At 47.7% G+C, this 26932-nt stretch overlaps 1 protein-coding gene across 1 annotated transcript; it reads right to left on the bottom strand.

Annotated features, from left to right (window-relative positions):
* Window positions 1-22166, bottom strand: LOC123377123 (mitochondrial fission factor homolog A-like). The gene is given in 8 exon segments (XM_045029580.1): window positions 1-2610; window positions 3284-3362; window positions 6003-6155; window positions 8831-8913; window positions 11211-11377; window positions 13100-13327; window positions 22089-22118; window positions 22121-22166. Coding segments are annotated over 8 exon segments (918 nt in total). The 3' UTR covers window positions 1-2478.
* Window positions 22167-26932: the final 4766 nt, after the last annotated feature.

Here is a 26932-nt window from a genome sequence, read left to right as displayed (position 1 = left end):
GCCAATGCCTTTGTTTAAAAATGCATTTTATTGATTGATATTTCCAGATTTATATACACATACGAACAGCAGGACATTTGCCTTATACAAAACAAATCCATATTTCACCCCTGGTGGCTGCTCACCAATTGCCCTCTGAGTAGGCACAACAAGCCTGATCCTGCAAGTTGCTGAGCGACCCCTGCTCCAAACAATTTCAAAGAGCGTGAGGGCACTGGATGCCCCACAGGATCAGTCTCTAGCCTGGATTGGAAAGCACAGCTTCCTACTGCAAACATCTCCTCTTCTCGGGGTAGGGACCACCACAAGAGCACACGCATTTCCAGCAAAATAGTAGCAGATTCTTTCTTGACATTACATGCGACTGGAGTGATACAGTGAGAAGAGCAGGCCCATGGAATGGGTGGTCCCCTTTGGGGGCCCCACCCAAAAAGAAATGAGAGAAGCTGGAGTGACAGCCCTACAGACTAAAAATCCAATCACCCCAGAATAACCCAGACAGAAGCACTAAAAGATCCCTGCCATGCTCCCTCACCTATGTTCCTTAACCTTGAGATGCAGGAAGCACCTGTAGGCAGACAGCCATCCCACCCCAGACACTCACCATCATTTTATGATGAGACAGCTGAACAATCAGCAGATCTCAGCTTCTGCTGTAATAAATCTTGATGTTCTCCTCAGCTCAGTCCCAAGGCACAGTTTGCACCCACAATTATTTATGGGTCGATTATTTAGGTGCCCGAGTATCTGATTTATAGGCCTGGCTAGTTGGTACAATGTAAGTCATTTAAACCTCTACATACCTGTGGCTGTAAATCAGGTACTTAGACATCTAAATGACCTAAACTGCATCCATGTTTATTTATAGATGGAATAAGAGAGGCCCGCTTACAACTGGGCTAAAATTCTGGCTCATAATATGGGTGTATGTAATGATATATACACATCAGAACTAACTGGAAGTATCCCCATTACAGCCATGAATTGCTGAGAGAGTATACGATATAAGCGCACACACTAAAATGCACCATTCAGTTGCATTGTTTCCTGCTACATACCATCTATCCCGTTTCTTGGATTTGTACCCTGTCTGTTTAGATTGCAAGCCCTCTGGGGCAGGGTTCTTGTCTTCCTACAGGTCTGTAAAGTGCTTATCATGTTGGCGCTATATCAATATTGCTGAACACAACCACCATTCGAAATGAGGGGTGAAGTTAGATGCCTCTGCAAAAAAAATTGGTGGGCTGCAAGTGAGCCAAGCAAGTGATTTGCATACGTGAGCCGAATGGTTACCGTTGTTCCAAAAAGAGAAGATTGCGGAGATCCAAGAAGGTAGATGGCAGCAGTTTCCAGACTCATCACCACGTGACAGTTTTTTAGCCAATAATGAGCCAAGAATTGTCCTTGTCAGCATCTTAGGGCCACTTCAGTTGCTCAATATGTCTTACTGACAACAGCTCCACATCAGTTACCACAGCACGGAGCCTGAACAATGCTTTTCTATCCCAGCCCAGCACCTGGAATGCATGGGGCTACAAGAGTTGATAAACCATTCTATTATCCAGCTGATATGCTCTAAGCAGGAGATCCCATTTATCCCCCTTTACACCCAAATAACAAAGTCATCGTCCAGGCTCCTAGACAACACCTGCACACTGACTACAAAAAAATGCAGCCTTCCCCGAGATGAGACATAGTAACCATTTAAAAGTCTACAGCCATCCAACATAAAATTTAGGCCAGGAGATGCAGAAGGGCCTAAATAAAACTACAGGGGACTCTTAAGGAGTCAAAGTCTAGTTGTTTGGCTGGAATTTGGCCAGGAGGCCTGGGCTGATCATGTCCAAAATGTAGTGGAATTTTGGATGGCCACAGGTGCCCAGAATGTCAGTTTTGTCTCTTCTCTGAAAGATGGAACCAATAGCAGCCCAGCATCCCCTAACAGCGGGCTGGGGTGCCAGTTCAGTGCAGATCCTGAGGAAATAGAGGACCATCTACTGAACGACCAAGGCTACTTCTTGAAGCGCCTGGGATATCCCTGGAGGCTTCCCATCCAGGTACTGACCCAACCCAGCTTACAACACCATAGTCAATATTTATAGAGCAGTGGCAATCTTATAGAGTCACAGCCCAAAGCAACATGGCTGCAGGACACAGATAATTCATTGTTTATAAGCAAGCTTTCTCCACCCCTCCCAGTCATCTCCTCATAGTCACTGGCAGCACAGGCAAGAGAAACCAGCCCTGCAGTTCTCACTCCTCCCCCCACCCCCATTTTCTCCAGCATTGCAGGTACATCCCCGTCTGTTCATCTTCATTCCAACAGGGGCCAAAGGTCTCAGATCCTCAGGGAATCTACACTAGGAGAAGTGGGCCAGTCACTTTAAGAAGCACACCGAGTTTACTGTTCATAAGTACTCTAGTGAGGATTCCCCCATCTCACACACACACTCTCTCTCCTGGGATGGGTAGGGCTCTTTATCTCCTTAGCCAAAGCCAGGTGTTGATGAGACATGCAGAGACTAGCACAGAGTAGACCAGAAGCTCCTTCTGACGCCAGCCAGTACATTGCTCCTCCAGAGTCCGCAGCCTCCCCGAGATCTTGTTCAACTGCAGAAAAAGCAGCCAGGTCAGTAACAAGTTATGCAGCAAATGAGGGTATAAAGGAAGCTGCCCCTAGCTTCTACTAGCAGGTGTCTCTGTAAGGTTGGTGCAACAGCACTGAGTGCAGGGGTGGGAGCTTCCAGTTACTCCAGGTCTACCTCTCCCAGCAGGAGAGACTGTCCTGGTGTGGAAAGGGTCGTCATCTGGACCACACAAATACAGCAGGAAGCAAAATGTTAGGGTCCAGCAGAGCATCAGGGGCCATTTAGTGTCAGTGACTGGAGTCTGCCAGGGTCAAGCACTTTCCCAGTTGCCTTAGGACAGTAAAATCCCTACTAGAGTGACCAGATTTTATAGAAACAATCAGGACAGTCCTAATTTTTGGGTCTTTTTCTTATATGGGCTCCTATTACCCCCACCCCACCCCCTGTCCTGATTTTTCACACTTGCTGTCTGGTCACCCTAATCCCTACAGCCAGCTCCGAGTACAGGAGCACTAGTCGCAAGAGGAGCCCACAGACACACTGCCCTTGAGGGTACCCCTGATAAGAGGAGAGGCTGGGATCAAAGAATGCTAGCTGTGGAGGAGCCCACTACTGGTACTGGTGGTACCTGCTCTCATTATCCCTTAGGCAGCTTTCACAGAGTCCAGTTGCAAAATGTCTCCTCTCTTTCTCACCTGTTTCCTCATGGCTATAATGTCAGTCACACCAATCTCCTCCAGGGAGCTTTCTGAGGCTGGCCCTGCCTCCTGGGAGCTAGGAAGAAGGAAAACAGAGAGATGCAAATGTGCAAACAGAGATCAAAAGAATGCAATCACATCAGCTCGTGTACACAGCCAGGAAGAGGTGAGGGAAGGGTTACCCATGCAAAAAGCACACCTGTTGGATGGGAAAAATCAAAAACAGAGGAAAAAAAAACACCAGATGTTATTGTGAAGATCTAGCATGTCTTTGTAACCACACCACAGCCACTTAAACCTATCCACATGCAGCTCTCAGTTACCATCATTGCAAAATATACAGCGCATGCTGCAATGGGCAGTGTTATACAGCCATGCCTACATTGTTAGAAGCCCGACATATGGAGCGTAGAGAATGTGATATTTACCAATTGGCAGTTTGCTATATATTCATAGAGTGATTAAAACAGCCCATGAAAACACAAATCAGGGCCAAGGCCTCAGCTGGCATAACTCCATTGAATTCTATGGATCTGTGCTGGTGTAAATCAGAAGATCTGGTCCGTAATGTATAAAGCTACTATTTTTTTAATGGAAAAAATCAAATGGTGACTATCTGCCCCAGTGCATGAGCCATGGATCTGTTAAAAGGAGGGTTCTCTAGTTACTTTGCATGATCCCCAGCAGGGTCACTTCACTAGGCAAAAGGACCTTATTGCCTTCAGGAGAAATTCTGTGTGAGACCTGGAAAAAAATAATCCGTCTGTGTTCTGTCTGCTTCTTACATCACCAGTAGCGAAGATTTAGTTGGGGATCACCAGTACTGGCAGATTTAGTTGGGGATTGGTCCTGCTTTGAGCAGGGGGTTGGACTAGATGACCTCCTGAGGTCCCTTCCAACCCTGATATTCTATGATCCTATGAATGAGAGACACAGAAAGAACTCCAGCTCGCTCTCCCATAGCTGTATTGATTCTGCAGGGCTACTGGGAGTAACAGCTTTGTCTCAGGAAAGTCAGCAGACAGGACTAGAGGGGACAGGCTGGGTAAAAGGGAGCTGCCATTTTCAGAGTCAACTTTTCTAACACAGTGCTCCAAATCATATATCATTGTAATTGTAAAACCAGATTCTCAGCTGGTATGAACAGATGTCATTCCATGGACTTCGGTGCTCCCATTTACACAGTCTGAGAGGCTCTGGCCCAAAATGTGGACTATGTTTAATATCCTGTCTGTTTTATATGTTGTTATCTCTGTGGATTTTAATTAGTTCGCAAAGTTTGCTCTGGGGAAAACACCACAATCCAAGACAGTTTGAAGAGGTTTAAGGAAATGGATGCTGATCAATATTATATCTTCATATAACTCTCTCTAATACGAAAAAAGTTTAAAAAAATTGTGATGCAGCAGTGTTGATGTCTCCAGCCGTAAAATATTAACAACTGAAACAACCCACAATTTTTCATTGAAAAAAAATCATGGCAGGTCTAGGTAGTGTCCATTATGGTATAGACTGAAAGTTACCATTAATTCTAACCCCCTTTTTCCAGTGACGCAGCTTTCAAGAATGTCATCTAGCAGTAGATTTGTTTCTGGTTATGAACATTGGAACAAAAATCAATTGTCATTTTTTACTATGTGTGAAAATAAACTTTTCATCTATCAGAAATGGTGCATTTGGATAAGAGAAAAAAAAAATAGCCAAAACTCAGTTTCAAACTAGGTTGGTTTTGTAGAGAAAACAGCCTTCCAAAAACAAGCCAGGTTTGAAGAACGTTGGTCAAGCAGCTTTAAATGTGTGAATGTCACTTTGCGTCTACACAATATAACTTCTGTTTCCCCTATTCCTTCCTCAAAAAGTCATTTGATTACGGAGATCCTAGCCTGCTCACAGAGATGATGTGCAAATTCCAGGGGCTGCATAGCTCAGCATAACAGAATCCTGAAAGAGAACTGAAGGATGACTGAGTTATAGCCACTGCTGTTGGGAGCCTAAAAAAAAAAACAAAAAAAAACACAAACTCTGCAGAGAAGAGAGCTGCTGGATCAGAAACCCATGTCAGAGGCTCAAGATCGTGGAATCTGCTGCCAAATAGCTCTGGATTTTGAGACCCTTTCCCGCCCCAAACCCATTTGATAAACTCAATTAGACAGTGTAAATGCAGAACCCTAGCACTCGTGTAACGTTAAGGTAACAGCTGGAGTCACGTGCATGTCACAGGAGGCCTTAGATAATTTGGGACTGTCAAGGGAATTATTGATGTTAGCAGAGGCAGGTGGCCAAAAGCCTGGCTCAGTTTCAGATAGTCCAGGCCAGAGGTTCTCAAACTGGGGGGCTCAGGACCCCTCAGGGGGTCACGAGGCTATTACATGGGGGTCGTTTGCTGTCAGCCTCCACCCCAATTTATAATTGTGTTCAATATATTGAAGAGTGTCTTTAATGTATAAGGAGGGGTTGCACTCAAAGGCTGGTCCAGGCTGACTGCACAGGTAGTTTCCCCTCACCCTGTCATCATAGGCTAGCAGTTGGGGATGTAAAGCAGCTAAAGAGCATGAAAGGCCCCAAGAGAATATGCTGAAGGTTCCTCTCCTGCTGTGCTGCCCCCTACGGGTTAAAAAGTGCACGCCCGCTTCATGCCATGTTATGTCTGAGGAAAGCAACAGCGTCTACACAGAGTTGTGCGGATACAGGCCTGAAGCAAGCCAGACAGAGTCACCTGGGCTGGGCTCGGTCTCGGGCAGACTTCTTAACACGGTGGAAGAGTAGGTGACCCAGGAAGTACACCATCTGGAAAATGTTCTGCGGGGAGTAGATCCTGGCATCCTGGGGGAATGGGGGGCTGGGGCTGGGTAGTGGGCTTATGCCTGGCCTGCAGGGCATATACAGAATCATTCTGGTTATTCCCTTCTGTGCTGCATTTCCCCTCCCCTTCCCTATGCACTGGTGCGCCAGGGGACCCAGGATTGGGTTGTTCTCAGTATCCTTATGATGGCACCAAGTCTTACTGTGGAATGTAGTTAGCAAGGGTACCGTCTCTCCCTTACGCCCAGGCATCATGGAATGGACACCTAAAAACTCTCAGAACCATTAGCAATTATCTTCAGGAACTCATGGAAGACAGGTGAGGTCCCAGAGGGCTGGAGAAGGGCAAACATAGTACCCGTCTGGTTTTTTTCTTTTAAACAGGGAACAAAGAGGACCCAGGAAATTATAGCCCAATCAGCCTAACTTCGATACTTGGAAAGATACTGAACCAAATTATTAAACAATCAGTTTGTAAGCACCTAGAAGACAATAGGGTAATAAGTAATGACCAACATGGATTTTTCAAGAACAAATGCCAAACCAACCTAATTTCCTTCTTTGATAGGGTTACTGCCCTAGTGGACTCGGGTAGGGGGGGCAGTAGATGTGATATATCTTGATTTTACAAAGGCTTTTGACAGTCCCACATGACTTTCTCATAAGCAAACTAGCAAAATGTGGTCTAGGTGAAACTACTATAAAGTGGATGCTCAACTGGTTGAAAGACCATACTCAAAGAGTAGTTATCAATGGTTTGCTGTCAAACTGGGAGAGTGTATCTAGTGGGGGTCCATCAGGGGTCTGTCTGTGGGTCTGGCACTATTTAATATTTCATTAATTACTTGGATAATGAAGTAAAGAATATGCTTATAAAATCTGCAGATAACACCATGCTGTGAGGGATTGCAAGCACTTTGGAGGACAGGATTAGAATTCAAAATGCCCTGGACAAATTGGACAATTGGTCTGAATTCAACAAGATGAAATTCAAGAGAGACAAGTGCAAAGTACTGCACTTGTGCATTTTATTTTTTCCTTCCCAACTACAAAAAAAAAAAATGGGGAATAACTTGCTAGGCAGTAGTACTGCTGAAAAGGATCTAGAGGCAGTATTCAAACAATCAGTGATTCGCTATGAGCCAAGAATGTGATGCAGCTGCAAAAAAGCCTAATACTATGCTGGGGGGTATTAACAGAAGTATCCTATGCGAGACCAGCAAAGTAATTATCCCATGCTACTCGGCCCTGAGGCCTCAGCTGGAGTATCAGGTCCAGTTTTAGGCACCATGTTTTCAGAAAGATATGGGCAAACTGGAGAGAGAGTCCAGAGGAGAGCAACCAAAAAAGGATCAAAGGTTTAGAAAACCTGCCCTATGAGGAAAGGTTAAAATAACTGGGCATGTTTAATTTTGAGACTAGACGGCTGAGGGGAGACCTGCTAACACTCTTCAAATAGGTTAAGGGCTGTTATAAAGAGGACAAAAAAAATAAAATAAAAAAAAAAGTCCTGTGGCACCTTGTAGACTAACAGACGTATTGGAGCATGAGCTTTCATGGGGGAATACCCACTTCGTCAGACGCATGTACACCCACGAAAGCTCATGCTCCAATACGTCTGTTAGTCTATAAGATGCCACATGACTCTGTCCCTTTTTACAGATCCAGACTAACACGGCTACCTCTCTCATACATAAAGAGGACAGTGATCAATTGTGCTCCATGGTTCACTGAAGACAGGACAAGAAGTAATTAGCAAGGGAGATTTAGATTAGCTATTAGGAAAAAGCTGTCCAAGTCTAAGGATAGTTGAGTATTGAAATAGGTAACCAAGGGAGGCTGTGGAACCCTCATCATTGGAGATTTGTAAGAACAGGTTAGACAAACACCTGTCAGAGATGGTCTAGGTCTAGGTCTACTTGGTCCGGTCTTGGAGAGGGGGATGGATTAAATTATCTTTCAAGCTCTTTGTTGCTATCATTGTATGATAGCAATACTCAACCAGGATCACCAGCTCAGAGTCTATAGATTGGTGACCCATCTGCTTATACCACACTCACCACAGTGGTATCTGACTATTAGCTCCTGTGACATCGTTCACAGAAAGTCAGCCTTCACAGCATTAGCAACAGGGGAAGGATGATTGTTTCCAGGGGTCAGCGGGCCGGAGTTCTAGCCTTGGCTCTAATACAGATGTACTAGTGTAACACTGCGGCAACCTCTCAGTAAAACAGAGATGACACCTAGCTCTGGAAGGTGTTCAGAGTCTTAACATATTGCTGGTGAAGGGTTCCAGCCTTCTCAGATGGACGGTGCGAGAGAAGGCCAGCGCGTTGTTAAAGATCAGTGAGGGAAGATCAGCATGGCTATGAGAAACATGGCCTGTCCAGCCCAAGCTGGTTAAGGCTGACCAGGCACCAGTCACACCTTTCAGCATGATATAGTCAGGCCAAGTGCTGACAAGACCTTGAGCCCTCAGTGAGCCAAGAGCACCTCGTACGGAGGATCACACATGAGAGGATGGATCATCTGATGCTGGGACATCATTTAATAAGAGCACTTCACTAGAACTTGCCAACATGGGCTTAGTCCCTTCCTTCCATGCCACTGCCTGTCAATACCCTTAGATTGATGGGGATCATGCCTCCCATAGTGTGGGAGTGCTGTCGGGCCGATGGGCCATCTAACACCGTAAGAGAGGCTGAATGCTCAGCGTGTGAATTAGCCCCTGGCAATTCTCACCGGTCAGGCTTCCGGCTCGTGCTACGCAAGGCGATCTGGGGGGTCTCTCTCATTCTCTCCTTTCGCAGTCTGCCATGGTGGGTCTGTTAGAACACATACACAAAACGAGAGTATTAGTACTGACACTCTGCGAGTCACTCCTCATTCATCCCTTCAATGATCCCACGGCATCCCCTATGCTCTGCCATCGTCAGCCAGGGGCAGGAGGCAGCACAGGGCAACAACCCCAGTAATTCAATAGAATTGCTACAGCTCTATTGCAGCCCCACCATAGCTACTGTGAAACTGCAGTGCCAAGTGAGTTTTAACATGGTAAATGAATATGCTTTCACAGCCACATGGGCCTGATCCCATGGTCTTTACTCCAGTAAAGACTCACTGGCATCAATGGGAGTTTTGCCTTGAGTAAGGACCATGGAAACAATTTCAAATTCATACTCTGCCACTGGGGTAGCATAATAACCACCTATTTATGCAACAGCCTCCCAGCCTACACAGTAGTTATCTTAGCCCGCTTCTTATCCAGTGCAACACATTATGTCATAATTATACAGTCATTCAGGCCATAAAGGTATTAATGTGACATATTGTGTTTAGATCCCAGAACAGCATATGCCAGAACACATCTCCACACCAGCCTTGCCCATGATCAGCCTTGCTCCACGAGAATACATAATAAGGACTCCGTCTCGATGCAAACATCATATTCAAATGAAACCCCTTATTGAAGCTGAAAGAATTTGTATACAACCTCGTCTGAAGTTTGTTTATTCTCTTGCATTTCATTTGGCTCAGACAGCAAGGCTAGAGTGACCTGTTTATGCCTTGGTTTGATCACAGACTAGCCTCTTGCCACAGCATCTGAGGAGGCTTAATATACCATTGTGGGGGGGGAGAAACAGATGGAGTTTTGCCAATCCATAGGAGAAGGAGACGGCCCAGTGATCCAACCTTTCTTGGAAATATTCCTGCTACCATCAGGTTGTATAGAACAACCTTGACCTTGGGCCTGAAGTGCATATGTGACCATCCCACACCGTGTCGTCCTTTCCCAGCAGCAGCATTCCCTTATCACCCACAGTAGAGCTGCATGAAATTTGGTAGTTTCCTTTCACAGCCAGTTGTGGAAGCATTTCCCTTGGTTTCAGTTCACAGCCAGGGCCTGACTGGAGCCAGAAAAGTTGGAGTTGGCATTTAGATCAATGAGTGATCTCTGAAGAGAAAGAAATTAAGCTTTACATATCCTAGCACTCCTGTAGCGCTCTAAGGTGCCTTCACCCACTGGAGAAGGCCTGGTTGGATGGTCTGGATGACTAAAGAGGCAAGTCTCTATCTGTAAGCGTTGGAGAACCAGAAACAGCTTCTTTCTTCTAGATTAGTTTCGCATTAGAGTAAGATTTGTCTCTGGATTATCAGATACTGGATTTTTGAATAATGTTTTGATCCCAAGTACTAACAAAACTAACTTCTTTTCCTGTTTGACACAGTAGGAGGGCTGAAAAGGGATCCCACAGCCCAGTTGGCCTATATTTGGGACACACCCGGTGCTTAATTTGTGCCAGGGCTGAGCCCTAGCACCACTAGGCTTGGCAGTTCGTAGCCCCGACACCTCTGGGCTTGGCAGTTCGTAGCCCGGGGGGGGGAAATAATAAGCATGGTGAAATAAATAGCTTATTTCCCCCCCCCCCCCACTACAGTTCCTCACATCTCCTTGTCAATTGCTGAAAATGGGCCATTTTCATTACCACTACAAACAGTTCTTTTTCTCTCCTGCTGCTAATAGCTCACCTTGACTGATCACTCTCCTTATAGTGTGTATGGTAACACCCATTGTTTCGTGTGTGTGTGTGTGTGTGTGTGTGTGTGTGTGTGTGCGCACGCAAGAGAGAACACATATATATCTTCCTACTGTATTTTCCACTACATGCATCCGATGAAGTGTGCTGTAGCCCACGAAAGCTTATGCTCAAATTTGTTAGTCTCTAAGGTGCCACAAGTACTCCTGTTCTTTTTATGGAACAAAGTGGCACCAGAATGCATTCTGCCCAGAGGAGATAACAGCGGTGGACATTAGTGGTGGGACAAAAATGAATTCAGAGAGAACCCCTCCAACGATCTCTTGCTCTGGACAGAGCCAGAGTTCATAGGAGTCAACTACAACATGAGTCATCCTATCAATCTATTCTGCAGAGGTGGGAACTCTCCTTTTACACATCTGTCTTGTCACTTAAATCAGGGCTTCATTACAGGTACGGGGCACTACCTATGGGGCTATGGGACGCAGGAGGAAGACAACACTGGGGACATTTCACTATCCCAGGAATTTTTCTCTGGGAGACTGCCTTGTTATGGGTGCCCACATCTGTTCTAGATACAGTACCGATCGCTTGCGTTTCTGGGAGCCTGATTGGGTAGTGGTGTCCATAAACAGGTGCTCCCCAAATCCTGCAGGCTGGGTGGAGGGGTCCTGAAGCATATGCACAACAATAGAGGGGTGCTGCCTTAGCTGGTCCAACAGGAAAGGCCTTCGACTATCATCCATCATCTCTACAGAGAGGAAAGAGAAGGCAGTTAGAAACATTTGCATATGTCCCAGAACATAACAGCATCGTGTTCAGACTGGGTGCGAGAGGGGGAAGTGATGTCCAAATCCCTGGGAGAAGCAACTCTGTTTCTATGGCTACCAATACAGTACCCCACGGGGGGGTGGAGGGGGAGGGGGGGCACACCACCCCCCCCTGAAGCTTTGACAGTCATTGTCTGCAGTCTTTATCCAGTGCCTGTTCCAGGTTTTCCCACTGAAATCCATTTCAGGATTTCCTCCCCACCTCCCTCCAGTATCACTGGAGCGCTCTCTGCTTAGCTGAAAGTGGGGCAGGCTTCATTAACAGGCACTATTCACCCACAGGCACATGGAAATCCCATGCCGGAATTCTTACACCCACATGGCTTGGAATCTGAATGGAGAGCAATGACAAAACTCCTCTGACTAAGACATTCACTGCTTCAGGCAGAGTCTAACCATGCCCTTCTCGGCTCTACTTGTTTTCATGGGCCTTAGAGGCTCTTGGGCACTGATGGCAGCAGTTTGAACACACTGACTCATAGCCAATCTCCCCAAAAGCCAGCCCCCAGAGATGTAATCAGAGTTTTAGCTCCAAATCTCTAAAACAAGCATTCCTCGGAAACACACCACCAGCTGTGCAGAGGATAAGCCAGCCTTCCTCTCAAGGAACAGAGAAGGAAAGTCACTTACTATACAGCTCCAAAGCTGCTAGTGCACTGCAGTTGGGGAGTTAGTGTTCAAAGAGTAGGGGCCCTGGGTCCTTCTTTACCTGGCATCCCAAGGAGGAGATTCTACCAAGGGGTGGAGAAGGGAAAAGATATGGATAATGCAGGTCATAGCTCCACCTCCCCCAAGCAGGGACTCAAGGATATTAGCCAGCTTGAGTGGCACCAAGAGGATCTTAGAACTTTCCCTCCATCACCCTATCCCTCTGAGTTCATGCACGCACATTAACCACCTCAAGCCCTCTGCCCCTGAGGCCGCACACTCAGAGCAATTCTGGATCCCAAACATTTTTTGCTCCCACATCTGCAAACCTGCCTGTCACCAGCTCCACAGACACTGCCAGAACCCAGCCTCACCCTGATCCTGCTTTAACCCTCATTCATATCTCCGGCACTTCCTCTAAGGAAGAGTCAGTCTCTCTTGGGTCCTTGCTGACTAGGGCCCAGGATGCGGCAGCAGGACTACTCTGCTGCCCCAGAAAGCTACATTAGTCCTGCCTCCATCACCATCTCTAGCTTCCTACCCATTTCCAGACCTAATCCACAATTTCCCCACATGGCCTCACGCTGCTCCAGCTAAACATCCATACTGCACAGCTACCTTCTCTTGCCTCTTCACTCTGCATCTTCTCTCCACACTTGGAAAGTGTAACCTCTCTCATCTCTCTGGAGCCCATTCCCTCCCTGCCATGGGCCCTTTGGCACCTTTACTAGTGTGTGATGAACATCACTTCCCACTCGCTTTCCCCATCATTCTAACACTCCTCCCCACACCTCCCTCATGCTACAGGAAGACACCGAGATCTTTTGCCTCTCACACAGCAGCAGCTGATGCAATTCTCAGAAACAAAAACACTCTGTCCCCACTCTCAGGGCAAAGCCCGTCAGGATCAGCCGATAGGGGATGCTACACAGAGTCCATTGCATTCTATGCTCTGTGCTAGCCCATGTCCAATCAAAGCCGGCCCATTCCATCACCTGCCAGCGACAGCCTATCAGGGATGTGCATCCGGAAGGAAGGGCGAAGCTCCTCAGCTTCTCTCTCCTCATCCAGTGGGTTGGACTCATCCGCCACCTTCAGCCTGTTGGGCACCTGCATGCGCTGATTGATGGCCTCCATGAAGCTCAGGTCACATGGGGCTCGGTTCACCTCCAGGCCCCGAAATGGCCACATTATCATTTCATTCCCAGCCTCACTTTGGCAGCCTGGAGGTCACACACAAAAAAAAGCCAGCACGGCACTGAAAGAAAGCTATTAACACCAAACACACTCTCACATCCTGCCATGGTGGACACAATTTAAGATGCAAATGTAAGAATAATCCCTAACTTTCATACAGTGAGTTTCATCAGCAGACCTCAATGCATTTTACAAGGGTGCCCATTTGTGAACTAGGGATGATACTGGGGAAACTGAGGCACCGAGCAATGCAGTGAGTTGCCCAAGGTCACCCATCAGGCTAATGGCAGAGGTAATCAATATAAAAAATGGACACTGTTTTAAAAGCCAAGCAACGGCACACCTTAAGAATTAGCTGGTGGGAGGAGACAAAAAGATTCTGATACTGATTAAAAATGGAAAATTCCTGTAGGAGGGGAAAAGCATGTTCTCTCATCTACATTCAGCAATAAAGAAATGAGCAAGAAAGTAGTAAAGTGTCCATAGGAAAGAGCACAGTATACATGGTACAGCCAGGCAAAAAAAATTTCCACCAGAACTGTTTGAGGGAAAACTGGGTTTTCAATTCAACTAAGAATTTTTCCATGAAAAGAGTGTTCTGTCCACTCACAATTTCAAGTTTTTGTCAAAAACCATTTTTTTTCTTTCAGGGAAAAAGCTGAAATTTTCCCCTGAGAAATTTCAACAAAAATTAATTCCCTGCTGCCATTTCGGAGCAATTTTCTGCAAGAATAGGGCTGCTCAGAAAACAAGCCTCTGTGTGCCTTTAAGAAGAAAACGGTCACAGTCTCTTAGAAACATAGATTAGGGTTGGAAGGGACCTCAGGAGGTCATCTAGTCCAACTCCTGCTCCAAGCAGAACCAACCCCAACTAAATCATCCCAGCCAGGGCTTTGTTATGCCAGGCCTTGAAAACCTCCAAGGATGGAGATTCCACCACCTCCCTAGGTAACCCATCCTAGTGCTTCACCACCCTCCTAATGAAATAGTGTTTCCCCAATATCCAGCCTAGACCTCCCACATTGCAATTTGAGACCATTGCTCCTTGGTCTGTCATCTGCCACCACTGAGAACAGCTGAGCTCCATCCTCTTTGGAACCTCCCTTCAGGTAGTTGAAGGCTGCTATCAAATCCCTCCCCCCCCCTTCTCTTCTGCAGACTAAATAAGCCAAGTTTCCTCAGCCTCTCCTCATAAATCAAGAGGAGGAGCTTTTCAAAACTTAAAGGTACAACTCTCAGCAAACATAGGTGTAGCAGTTTTACTGTTTAAAAAGCTACGAGAGATGAGCAAGACAGCGTTTCTCAAACTGTAGGTCAGGACCCTAAAGTGGATCATGGCCCTGTTTTAATGAGGTTGCCAGGGCTGGTGTTAGACTCCCTGGGGCCAAAGCCCAAGCCCCACCGCTGGGACCAAAGCCTGAGCTCAGGTTACAGGCCCCCTGCCTGGGATTGAAGCCCTTAGGCTTCAGCTTTGCCCCCCCTGCCCAGGGCAGCAGGGCTCAGGCTTCGGTCCCCCCTCCTGAGGTCGTGTAGTAATTTGTTGTCGGAAGGGGGTCGCGGTGCAATGAAGAAGTTTGAGAACCCCTGAGCTAGAGGGAAGGCTTTGGTGGGTGGGAGAGTAAATGCCATGTGTTCCAAGGCACCCAGACAAAAGCACAATCCCCTATGGTGATCGATGGCGTGCAACAGTGAACTTCCTAACAGGTGGGTTGTGTCTGAGCAGAGATGCTTGTTAGGACAAAATGTCAAGGAGAGGATCCCAAAAGTAGCCAGGGACTACACCCAGGGCTCTGAAAACCAGTAGGGCCACCAGTGTCAATCTCCCACTCAGTAGGCACCCAGTGTGCCTAGATAGCACAGGGGAGCAACTACTAGTCAACAGAACTCAAGCAATGTCTAGATCGGTGTTATGCCACATGGTTATCCTGTTAGGATAGTTCTGTCCCTTCACTAAGTGCCCATGGCAGGCTGGTCCACAGGCCTCTGCCACAATGTGTCAGGGACTGCGCACCACTTTGTGGCCAGCTGCTGGTTGAAGAGCAGCACCCAATGTGACAAAAGAATCTGGACTAGACGTGGGGAAGAGGCAAGTGCTGGGGTAAGTGGGGAAAACCCCAGGGATCCAGGAGGTGCATGCAGGGTCTGGCTCGGGTGGCTGGAACATTGTAAGTATACATGGAGCTTTACTAGCATGATGAACCTGGGTAGTCCGTAGGCATGTCTGTGACAAACATGCTTAATGAACAACAACAACCACCACCACCAACGAGGTGGGAGGGAGGAGAAAAAAAATTAAAATCTATGGGCCCTGCCCCAAGGGTAACCAAAAAAGATGAAAGGCAGGAGGGAACCAGTTCTGGTAATGGAGAGTATGGAGACCACCAACCCAGGAAGGATTCAAGGAGCATATTTCTCCAGCCAAGAGAGTTTTACTGTGGATTTATTTTAAACAGCACAATTCCTTTTCCCTAGAGAAAATTAATATCATCAGACGGGTACCAGGGCTCTAGCCACAGGCCCCCCAGCAGCTGCTCTTTTGAAGCTAGAAACCTTGCAGAACAAGCCACATTTCCTGCTGCGCCCAGACAGTCAGGTAGAGAGAGGTGCTCTCCATGGGGCTGCAAGACGGTGAGAATAAATGCTGGGGAGAAAAGCACCTGCATACCAGTCCCACCTCTGCTGCCAGGGCCGGCTCCAGGCACCAGCATTCCAAGCAGGTGCTTGGGGTGGGGGGCAGTCCGTGTGTTTTTGTGGCCCCAAGCAGCGCGCCGAATTGCGGCAGCGGATGGCAGGGGCAGTCCCTGTGCCATTAGGGCGGCACGTGCGTTTCCGCGGTGGCGGCAATTCGGCAGCAGCTTCTGTCTTCAGCTGCCCGCGGCAGCAATTCGGCGTGCTGCTTGGGGCGGCAAAAACAGTAGAGTTGGCCTTGTCTGCCGCTGACTCACTGAGTGACCTTGGATAAGTCACAGCCTCCCCACGTCTCCAGTCTGCACCAGGGAGAGAATGCCAAATTCATCCATGTTTGTGGTGCAATCAACTCTCTCTGGGGCAGGAGTGGAGGGGAAGCACAAAGATGATTTGGGCTCCCCAGCTCACACCGCCACAGGGGAGGCAGCATAGCTAAGTGGATAGAGCACTGGGTCAGGACTCAGGAGAACTGGGATCTATTCCCAGCTGTCTAAGTGGCCTTCAGCAAGTCACTGCCCCTCTCTGTGCCTCAGTTTCCCCTCTGTAATATGGGGATGATGACACTGCCCCCTCCTCCCCCTTTGTAAAGCTCTTTGGATGTAAAGCACTGTATAAGAAGGTGTTGATGGCCAAGGAGGATTTTAGCAGGGAAGAAAACATGCAGCACGGCTTGTCCCAAAAGCCTCCCCCAGTTTTTGTTCTCTTTATAGGTGCAGCAGCAGCAGGGAGAGGGAAAAAACTGAGAAGCAGGCCAGCACCGAAGCTATTTCCATAGAGGGGGAGGGAGGGGAAGAGGAGATGGAGAATCCAATCAGAGTCACATCTCAGACCGATCCCTATTCTCAGCCATCCCAGCTACCTCCCACCATGCACCCCCGCCACACATCCTGTCCCCTGCTAGATCAAGATTTCCATAACAAAGGCTGTGGTTCCTCAGGGAGCCCAGCAGGGGCGTCGTGCAGCTCAGAACCTCAGAGAGGAGAAGGACCACATGAAGGATGGCAAGAGGGGCCGAGGCATCAAAAGGGAGAGGAGGTCAGAGGAGAAAGCGTCGGGAACACAAGTGAGTGCACTGGAGCCCAATCTTGTTGATGGCAGTTACGCCCCCGGGTCTATTTTTAGTAGCACTACCTTGATTTTCTGCTCAGTCGCCCACCTGCTTGCCTTCTGAATCCACCACGGTGCCGAAGCATTTGGCTCTCTGTGCATCTCAGACCCTACAAACTCCTCCCTACCCTCTCCTGACACCCACAGAGGTGTCAGGGCAATGGATGGCACTGTGCCACCCTGCAGAGATGGCAACTTCTCCTTGTGAAATCTCTGCTTCCGACAGGCAGTCCCCTCCAATCCCTTCGCCCTCACAGGCTGGACAAACAGCCCCCAAAATTAACATGTAGGCAGCACAGTCAGAGAGGCCAGAGGCTTGGCTCAGCAGATGTTCCGGGGGTGTTGCTGGGCCCAAGGGGCTCTGCTGAGCCAAGCATGGGAGTTTCAAGTAGTTATCGTCCGGCTGCAGGGACTGGTCACTTTAAAAATGTGTCTAGTGGGTCATTAAATCTAACTGGAAAAATAGATCAGCCAGGCAGTTGCTCTCGACAGCCTGCTGCTGTGTAGGGTAGAAGGGCCAGATCCTGGCCCACACACCCATTGCCTTTGTGCCACTCGGATGATCCAAAGAGCACAGGGTTGTTGGGGATTGCCCCAATGTCGGGTGCTGTAAAGACCCGGTAGCCAGTTCTATGTGCCCCATTCCTTTGGGAACATAGGGGGCACCCTGGGTGGGCTGGGATAGCGTGGAGCCAGAGTACAATGCGCTGTAACCATCCTCAGCTGGCAGAGGAGACTAAATGGCTTCATGCAGAGCAGCCCTCATGCTGCTCGAAGTCATACCAGCGGCTGATTCATCCCCCAGGTGGGCTGAGGATCAACAGACCCAACAGGGACCTTAGAGCCACTCCCCACCCTGACCCTCACTCAAGGCTCTACACTGAGCACAGCTCGACCAGGCCCAAAGAATCTATTGCAGGAGACTTTCAAAGCCATCAGACGGCAAGTTTTTATTATTTGCACTATGGTTGCACCTGGAGGCCCCCCCCCCAATCAAGAATCAGGGCCCCTTTGTGCTAGGCACTGTACAAATAGTATAACAAGCAATCCCTGCCCCAGAGCTCACAACCAGGCACACGAGAAAGCACAGCAGGTAAAAGAAAGAGGAGTGGGTGAGGTGGAAGGACCAGGTGACTGTGAAGCGACCGGTTTCCATCATAATCAGCAGTCTCCCTTTACCACCTGCCTCAGTCAGTCTGTTCTCTCTTCATTAAATTAAGTCAAATCCTTACTTAAAAAAATAGAAACTTATCCGACATCAACTGTGACAATCTCCTGCTTTCAAGTATATGCTCAAGGGAGCTGCGTCCCCTCAGGTCTGTTCCACAGCATCAGAGCGGAGGCTTCTCCTGACAAGTATCAGTACAGTGGCATCCTCCACTGAGCTGTTCCTTGGAGCCCCATTATAAGAACAAGAGAACATAAGAATGGCCGTATGGGTCAGACCAATGATTCATCTAGCCCAGTATCCTGTCTTCCGACAGCAGCCAATGCCAGGTGCATCAGAGGGAATGGACAGAACAGGCAACTGAATGTCCATCCATCCCCTGTCATCCTGTCCCAGCTTCTGGTAGTCAGAGGCTAGGGACACCCAGAGCCTGGGATGAAGTCCCTGACCATCTTGGCTAATGGCCATTGATCGCCCTATCCTCCATGAACTGACCCAATTCTTTTTAAAACCCAGTTATACTTCTGGCCTTCACAGCATCCTCTGGTAACAAGTTCCACAGGTTGACTGTGTTGGGTGAAGAAATACTTCCTTATGTTTGTTTTAAACCTGCTGCCTATTAGTGTCATTGGGTGACCCCTGGTCCTTGTGTTAAGTGAAGGGGTAGATAACACTTCCTTATTTACTTTCTTCACCTGGTTCACTTTTATAGACTATCATACCCCACCCCACCCCCACTAGTCGTCTCTTTTCCAAACTGAGAAGTCTCAATCCTTTTAATCTCTCCCTGTGGAAGCTGTTCCTAATGTGCCTAATCATTTTTGTTGCCTTTCTCTGTACCTTTTCCAATTCTAGTATCTTTTTTGAGATGGGCCGACCAGACCTGCACACAGAGTGGGCATACCATGGATTTATGTAGTGGCATCAGGGCACTCCAGAAAAGCAATACAGCTGCTGCTTAACTTTATGCATATGATTAAGTCCATTCATAGATTGTTATGCAGGAGGTCAGAATAGATGATGATAAATGGTCCTTGTTGGCCTAACAAAGACCAAGAGAGAGTCACTGTACCAAAGACCTTACAATATAAAGATATTACGCAAGGTGTGTGGGGAGAAACTGAGGCATAGTGAGGGGAAGTGACATGCCCAGGATCATCCAGCAAACCAGTGGCAGAGACAGGAATAGAAGCCACATGTTCTGAGTCCCAATCCACTAGACCAGTTTTTATCTGCTGTGTTGAATCAGGGCCTGAATGCAGATGCTAAAGCAGTGACAGGCCCTTTTAAAAGCCTGTTACAAGCTATAACAGCACGTACCCCACACTGCTATCCCCTAACGGCCTGCGGAGCACATCCTTGAGCTAGCTCTGTCCTCTCATCTATCCCAGCCCCCAAAATCCTGAAAAAATAAGAGGTCTCTTGCAGTGAGCCTTGGAGATCAATAGATCTAGGCCCTGGTAGACCAAGAGACTAAGTAAATGCCAGAGTCACAGAGAGACCCTTTCTCTAGACCCCTAGCTCACTGTTCACAACTGTAGTGTATGCGATCTATGGTATTTTCCTTCAGGTTTTTGCTGTGTTATAAATCAATGTGGGTAGTTAGAAAACAGACATTAAAAGAAGCCATGCTGGATTCATGCACAGTGGAAGATCTGTTCATTTTCTAATCACCAATGGAAATATCACAGCTTCCAAAGAGCTCAGGGACCAGAGAGGAATGAGGACGCAGGCCCCAAGGAGAGTCAGACTATTAAGACTCAAAATTCAGCTGTCAAAATACATGAAAAATGAAGCACTCGAGCAGATAGTTTTTTAAGAAGGAAATCTTTCTTCAGGGCTTTTCTTGCAGCCACAGAGCAATCCCATCACATCAGCAGACCAGGAGTGGCTTTCAGGCTGATTCTCTACATTTTAAGCATCAAAAGTCAGAGAGACTCAGCCAACCTTTCCTGAGGGGGGCACTCAGGAGCCCCTTGTCTGGAGGGAACCACCTGCCCCTATTGCATGAAAAACGTCACCAGGTAACATGACCCCACAAGTGCTGGATGGGGGAGTTAAATGGGCTGTGCGTTAAGGACCCTGTGGAATATCTGACCTTCTCCTCTGAAGACATAAGGTCTAATCCTGTTCAAGTCACACATGGAAGTGACTTCGTTGGCGTCAACTTTGTCCTTAGCAGATGGGCATCAACCTTACTGTAAAGAGAGCTTAGAGAGGACCGGAACACAGCGGCAACACCCATTGCTGGAATGCAGGGTGCTGCAGGGCCAGGGTGAAGGGGCACTGGCAGAGCTGCGTGGAGAGCCCAGGGATGAATGAGAGGTGCTGGAGGTCTGGGACTGAGATGGATAGGCAGAGCGAGTGGGTGGGCAGGACTGGAATGGCAGGGAGGGCTGAGGTGCATGAATGGAGCTGAGAGTGCCTAGCAGGGGGACAGCAGGAGGCACTGACCTCAGATTTAGGCTAGAGGTGAATTGGCAGAGCTGGGGGACAGGAGACGCTGAGGGGTATTTCAGATTCCCTTCCCCCCCACACTCACACACAGACACGACACTAAGCTTTGACCCAAACACTAACCTTGCTAGGCACTGGCAAGGGGACCATGCATCGAATCCGTTCTTTGGATCAGATATTAAATCGAGCTCACTTTGGGCTCCCTGTACTGGGAAGATGTCATGTGCTTTACACAGAGAGTAAAGGATGACCAGGGTTTTGTGCTCAGTCTCATTAAACCCCCATGAACTGTGGCAGTTGGGTAGGAGCTATTATTGATTGCTTAGCAGGCCACATTCTGAGCCAGCTGGGGGCAGAAGTAACTCTCCTGACATCTGCCTACACCAGACTGGAATTTGATCCAGTGACTGCCATGTCTGCCTGCACAGTCACTGCATTCCCACAGGTAACCCGTCCCTGCAGAAAGCACTCCGGGACACCTCAAGTGCCAGAGATGCTATCGGAAACAAAGTGCATTGTCCTGCTTAAGGTATCAAGCTCTCCCCTTGGTGCCAAAGGCTTCTGGGAGCAGCCTGGCTTGCAGCATGGCATGGGGCCAAGGAAGGAAAGGCAGGTGGGCTCTGTGTGCAAGGAGGTGAGCAATAGCAAGGGAGGCAGAGTGGAGAATGAGCTCTGTTGACAGTCACAAGAGGGGACCTTGTAATATCACAAACAGCAAGAGCTGAGCTCCAACCGTGAAGAACAGGAGGGCTGGCTTTGCCCTGTTTGAAGAGTGTGATTTCATAAGGCAGCCTAATACAAATCAGAGAGGAAAGCCCCACTTCCAAAACCAGAACTTGTTGTTTTCTGTAGGGAAAATTAAACAATACAGCCCCAGCTGGAAGGGAAACAGCCCAACATAAACTGCACCAGACTTGTGCTGAAATCATGAGGCAGAGCTCCAGACAGGAGAGAGATTTGTTTTCAGCTCACTTTAGACGGCAGCCAATCGCCCCTGCTCCATGTCCCCCCCATCCTGATCCTGTCCCTGGAACATAGGGCAGCCCTGTAAACACACTTCTCCCTGCAAGTCACAGACATACATACCTGCCTGGGGTAAAGTCAAGCAAGCTAAGCCAGGAGCCTGATGTTTTTGTCAGGCCGCAGCTGGGAAGAGAGAGAAGCTGGAATCGTTCACATAGTTAGCCCAGGCAAGCCCAGAGTGAATTGCTCCACAAAGAAAACTGAAACTGTCCTACATTGTGCACCCTCTCTAAAGCCACAAACCCACCAGCCCCCTTTGCTCTAGCCAACTTTGTCCCCCTTTCAGCTCACTAGTTTCATGGTATTTTTGTGTTATTTCCAGTTTGTTAATGAAACTTACTAACCTGTAAACAACTTTTCTTCCGGCCCCTTGCAATCAGCTGGATGGTGATGTCAACCCCAGAATTTCTGATCCCTCCCATTTTGGCAGCTTAGGCTCCAGGAAAGCTGTGGGATTGGCTGAATGATAGAAGCTGTCCTTCATTCTTTTAAAGAGACAGAAGGACCGGTTAATGAGACATGGCAGGTGGCTAATTAGCACCTGTCTTCTTGTCTGTGGGAGTTAGAAATCCACTTACCTTGTTGCACACACAATATGTTCAGCATTTTTCCTCCAGCTTCCTGTCTGGAGAGTTTCCTACAGCACTAGTCCCTGACACGGCAAACAGCTAACTCTTCGTAGCCGTGTGACACTGCTTTTCTACATGACACTGCATCTGAGGATCTCTGAGCATTTTACAAACACTAATGACTTCACCCTGTCAGGGAGAGGTAAGTAGATACCATCTGGCAGACTTGGTGACGTGACTGGTCTAAGATCATTTCACCAAGGCAGAGCCAGGAATAGAAGTAAAATCCTGACGCTTTAACCACTAGGCTATTTTCCCTCCCATAAGGGCCCTAAGACAATGCTCTTCTGTCATTCCCAGGAGACCGCTTTCAATTCTTTGTAAGGGAGTTATTAGTTCTATTGCTATAGTGCTTAAAAGCTCCAGTCCTGGACTAGGACTCCATTGTGCTGGATACAGTACAAACAGAACAGAGAGCTTCCAATCTAAGGATTACTGTGAACAATTCCTCTGCTCCTACTGTGTTTTCCCCATCTGAAGTTACAATCCCATGTGACATTTTAAGGTGCTTTCCATCTACAACACCCTTACAACCAGGTGTTCCTGCTGACAGTCACTAGATTTGCACTCTGGGGGACTGGAAGTGGGACAACAGCAGTGGAGGGCTCTCAGCTCTGGAACTCAGTCCCCAGATAGATGGGGACCGTGCATTTGCTAGAGGGGCAGCGGTGTAAGAGAAACATGCTTTCTGGGGATGCGATGGGGCTGGTGTCTCAGCTCTGTACTGTATCACAGCCCTATTACTGGGGAGCCTGGCTGTTAATCTCCCCCCATCCTCCACTCCACAAACTATCTGCCATTCAATGGAAATCTTTCTCAGCAACCCTGTGGTTTTGTTATTAAAAACGTGACATGGTCAGGTTAAAATAGATATTTTAAAAAACGTGATTGGGCTTTCTGAGCTGCTGAGCACCTATGCTCAATGGCATGCTAGAGCGTGGAAACTGAAGAACGTTACCCTCTAATTTCCTTTGCCCCATTTATTGCTGTTGTTTACTTTTTGCATCTTTTACTCTGGACAATGTACGTTGGTTGGGTTCAGTGGCACATCTCTCGTCAGTTTTACTTTGAGAAGGTCCAGCAGGGGCATGTCCTTATGTGGGCTGCAGACATGGCAGGGAGAAGTTTAAATCCAAACAAAAGCCCACGTGTCAGGCCTGAGCTGGCCTGACGGAGTCCCTGGATCAATCTCTTACCTGTAAATGCCTTCAGAGAGCCTCAGCAATGGGTGCAGGTTTTATAAAGGTAAGAAAACAAAAAGAAGGACCCCCATCAGCACCACATCAACCTGTCGAGGGTTACTGCCTGCTAAGTGGTATGAGACGATGGAAAAGTACGGCCAGTTTTAAGGAGTTCTGAATCCCCTTCCTGGAGCTATGGGCTTGAGATTCAATTCCTGGCCATAGAGTCCAGTCACAAAAGGGCTTAAGATAAACCCCAAGCTGCCTCTGTCCTGCTGTTTATGGGGGAGATTCTCAAAGATGCCTGAGCAACTTGGGAGCATAAGTCCCACCAAAAGTCAATGGGACTTAATGCTCCTGAATGCTTTATATGTCCCTGTGGAAATCTCACCCCACATCACCACCGCATACATTTAATCAATCTTAGCCTGGGACGCTGCTTGAAAGCTCATGGCAGCTGTTCATGTCAGGGCTATAACTGCAGCCAATCAATATTACTCAAGAAACCCCTTGGGCCCTGCTTGTTAGCAATATTCTCTCCATAAATGTCAGCTCCGTGGGGCCAGGACTGCATTTCATTTCCTGTGCTGAACGCGCCATCAGCAAACAACACCTTTCCCTCTGGTTTTCGTTCCTGGTGCATTGGCACTGGGGAGGCTGTCAGGGACGGTCAGCCAGCCAGCCGATCACTGGGCAGGGACGCTGGTGGGCAGAAACCAGAACAGTGCATATTGCCTTCCAAACAAGGCTCTCAAGCTGTGCTATAAATATCACAGCATGGGCTAATCTTCACAATGGGCCTGTGAAGTAATCGTTATTCCCACCTTACAGAGTGACAGAGGTCCCAGTGCAAGTCAGCAGCCCGGTCCAGAACAGACTGTAGCCCAGTAAACCTTATTTACTTTACATACAACAATAGTTTAGTTATATATTATAGACTTATAGAAAGAGACCTTCTAAGAACGTTAAAATGTATGACTGGCACACGAAACCTTAAATTGGAGTGAATAAATGAAGCCTGGACACATCACTTCTGAAAGGTTGCCAACCCCTGGTCTAGCCAGTGCTGGGCTGTAACCTGGAGACAACACTCCCCGTGTTTCCAGCACAGCGTTCTATGAGCTGCAGGTACAGTTTCAAAGATGAATTTCATGCCATCCTTTCTCTCTCAATAAGCATAATGCCAGCTCTAGCCCTGCATGCAGCATTCTTTAGTCCTTCCTTTCAAACTAGGGTGACCAGATGTCCCAATTTTATAGGGACAGTCCTGATTTTTGGGTCTTTTTCTTATATAGGCTCCTATTACCCTCCACCGCCTGTCCCAATTTTTCACACTTGCTGTCTGGTCACCCTATTTCAAGCTGAGTTTACTGGTCACCTTCATCCAAGTTAGAAAGCTAGTCCATAAAAGGCACACAGGGCCCAGTTCATCCAGAACCCTTGTACCTTGTGTAGCTATTTACACTCGTACAATGAGGGTGAAAAATGGTACCCCTTGTGATTTCATAGTGCTTCGCTTTGCACTGATGTAAATGACTACACAAGGCGCAAGACTGAACTGGGCCCACAGAAAAATCCTCCATCCTAAATAGGAGCTGGCCTCCCAGAGTAACCTGGAGCCAACAAGTTAGTTCAGTTAAAAGAAAAGTCACATTAAACAATTTTGACAGTGTTTTTTTTTAATAAATAATATTTTGGCACAGAAATATACCAAGTTTTACAGAATACAAACCGCAGGGTTAATTACTGTGAATATTACAGAGAGAGAGAGGAAGAAATTCCCATCTATCTCCCTCTGTTCCTTTTCAGGCTCCGGTGGATCCTGATCTGGCTATAGACCATATATACCTCTCAGCCCGCTAAGGCCCACATGTGGAACACAGACCCAGAAGGAGAGAGACACAACAAACAGTAGTGCAGCCATCGGCAAACAATGCAAGCGCGGCGCCTGGAACAGAAATAACATTTTCCCTAACCCTCAGTTTCCTGAGTCCACCTTTCTGCTATCAGACATTTTCCAGAACAAAGGAGCGAGAACACAAGGTGTGCTTGGGCCAGAGACAAACCTTGGGCAGTTGAGAGGTATATGTAGTGATGGGAGTTTCCACCCAGCTGAAATATCTTTCAGGTGCTCGTGAGGGGAGATTTGTGCTCGGTAACATTACAGGGATGGCAGTGCTGGATGTTTCAATACTAGCAATGAGACCACCACACTGGGGGGCTGCCAACAAGGGGGGCGGGGAGGATGAGGGAGAGAGCAGGAGCCCCCCTTGCTAAGCAGGGATCCTTGCAATGAGGAACTCACCAGCAGGGTTGTAAAGGAGTCAGTTGTAGGTGCAACTCAGAAAAGCACCTGGATTGCTTTCCAAGATGGCATGCAACAGGAGTACGGGCAGTTTCATTCCCTCAGCAATTCCTTTCATGCTTATCCAGAGAGTGTGAGCTGTGGATCCTTGTACCAATCAGGGCATACGTGCACTGTGCAACTCAGGGGCACTACACAAACATCACCAATAATCCATTTCTCCTCAAGAAAGTAACAGAGCTGAACCATTGTTCGGATCCAGTAAGCAGTAATCAGCTACTTTTCCAAAGGGGACACCTTCAAGTTAAATATCAGACCCTGCAAGACAGAATTAGCCTTCCAGTGTTATTAGCAACACTTTGGATTCCTAAAAGCAAACAGAGTTCACTTTATGCCATTTGTGTACTGGGTGCACTTCATGGCCACGCTGCCCTGGGTAACTTTCTGATCGCTGTCAGTTTCACTGTCTGGCTCCTCTGCCTTAGCACAATGTTGCAGCTTTTAGATTCATAGGGCTGCAGAAGAGGTTTAAAGAGTTTGGGGCACACAGTTTTTGTTGAGTTCATTAAACCTTTTGCTGGGGTTTCGCTTTGATTTTACTGTCCTCACTGTGCTTCTGTTTTCTGAAGACGGGGGAAGAGAAGGAAAGAATTTGGAGTGAGGCAAAAGCCCACCGGGAAACAATAACAAAGGTGATGTTAGTCAGAAAGCCAAATTCACAGCTGGTGTATGACAATGGAGTTGTGCCCTCATAAGAGCAGGGATTTTGGTCCACTGTTTAATTAAGTTGCTCTCTGTAACTACTTATGAAGTTCGGTTCTCAATGCTCCGACCCCAATAAAAAGCCAGTGACTAAAACACAGATTTTGCAAAAAAGATATTTAGAAAACCAAACATGATCAGTGCATCTGACACTGGTTCTTTAAAAAAAAAACTGGCAAAATTCTGTGAGATCCAGGCCTTAGCCAAACCAGCCCACACCCTCAATTTCTGCACATTCCAGGCATTCTGAAATGGGCCTAAGAACAGATATGAGCAAGCAGCATGGGAGCGTGAGATCCACTATTGCTGAT

The sequence above is a fragment of the Mauremys mutica genome, chromosome 9 (assembly GCF_020497125.1).
Source record: "Mauremys mutica isolate MM-2020 ecotype Southern chromosome 9, ASM2049712v1, whole genome shotgun sequence".
NCBI lineage: Eukaryota > Metazoa > Chordata > Testudines > Geoemydidae > Mauremys > Mauremys mutica.
Note: the sequence above shows the minus strand (reverse complement) of the source record. Positions and strands in the feature narration are given on the sequence as shown.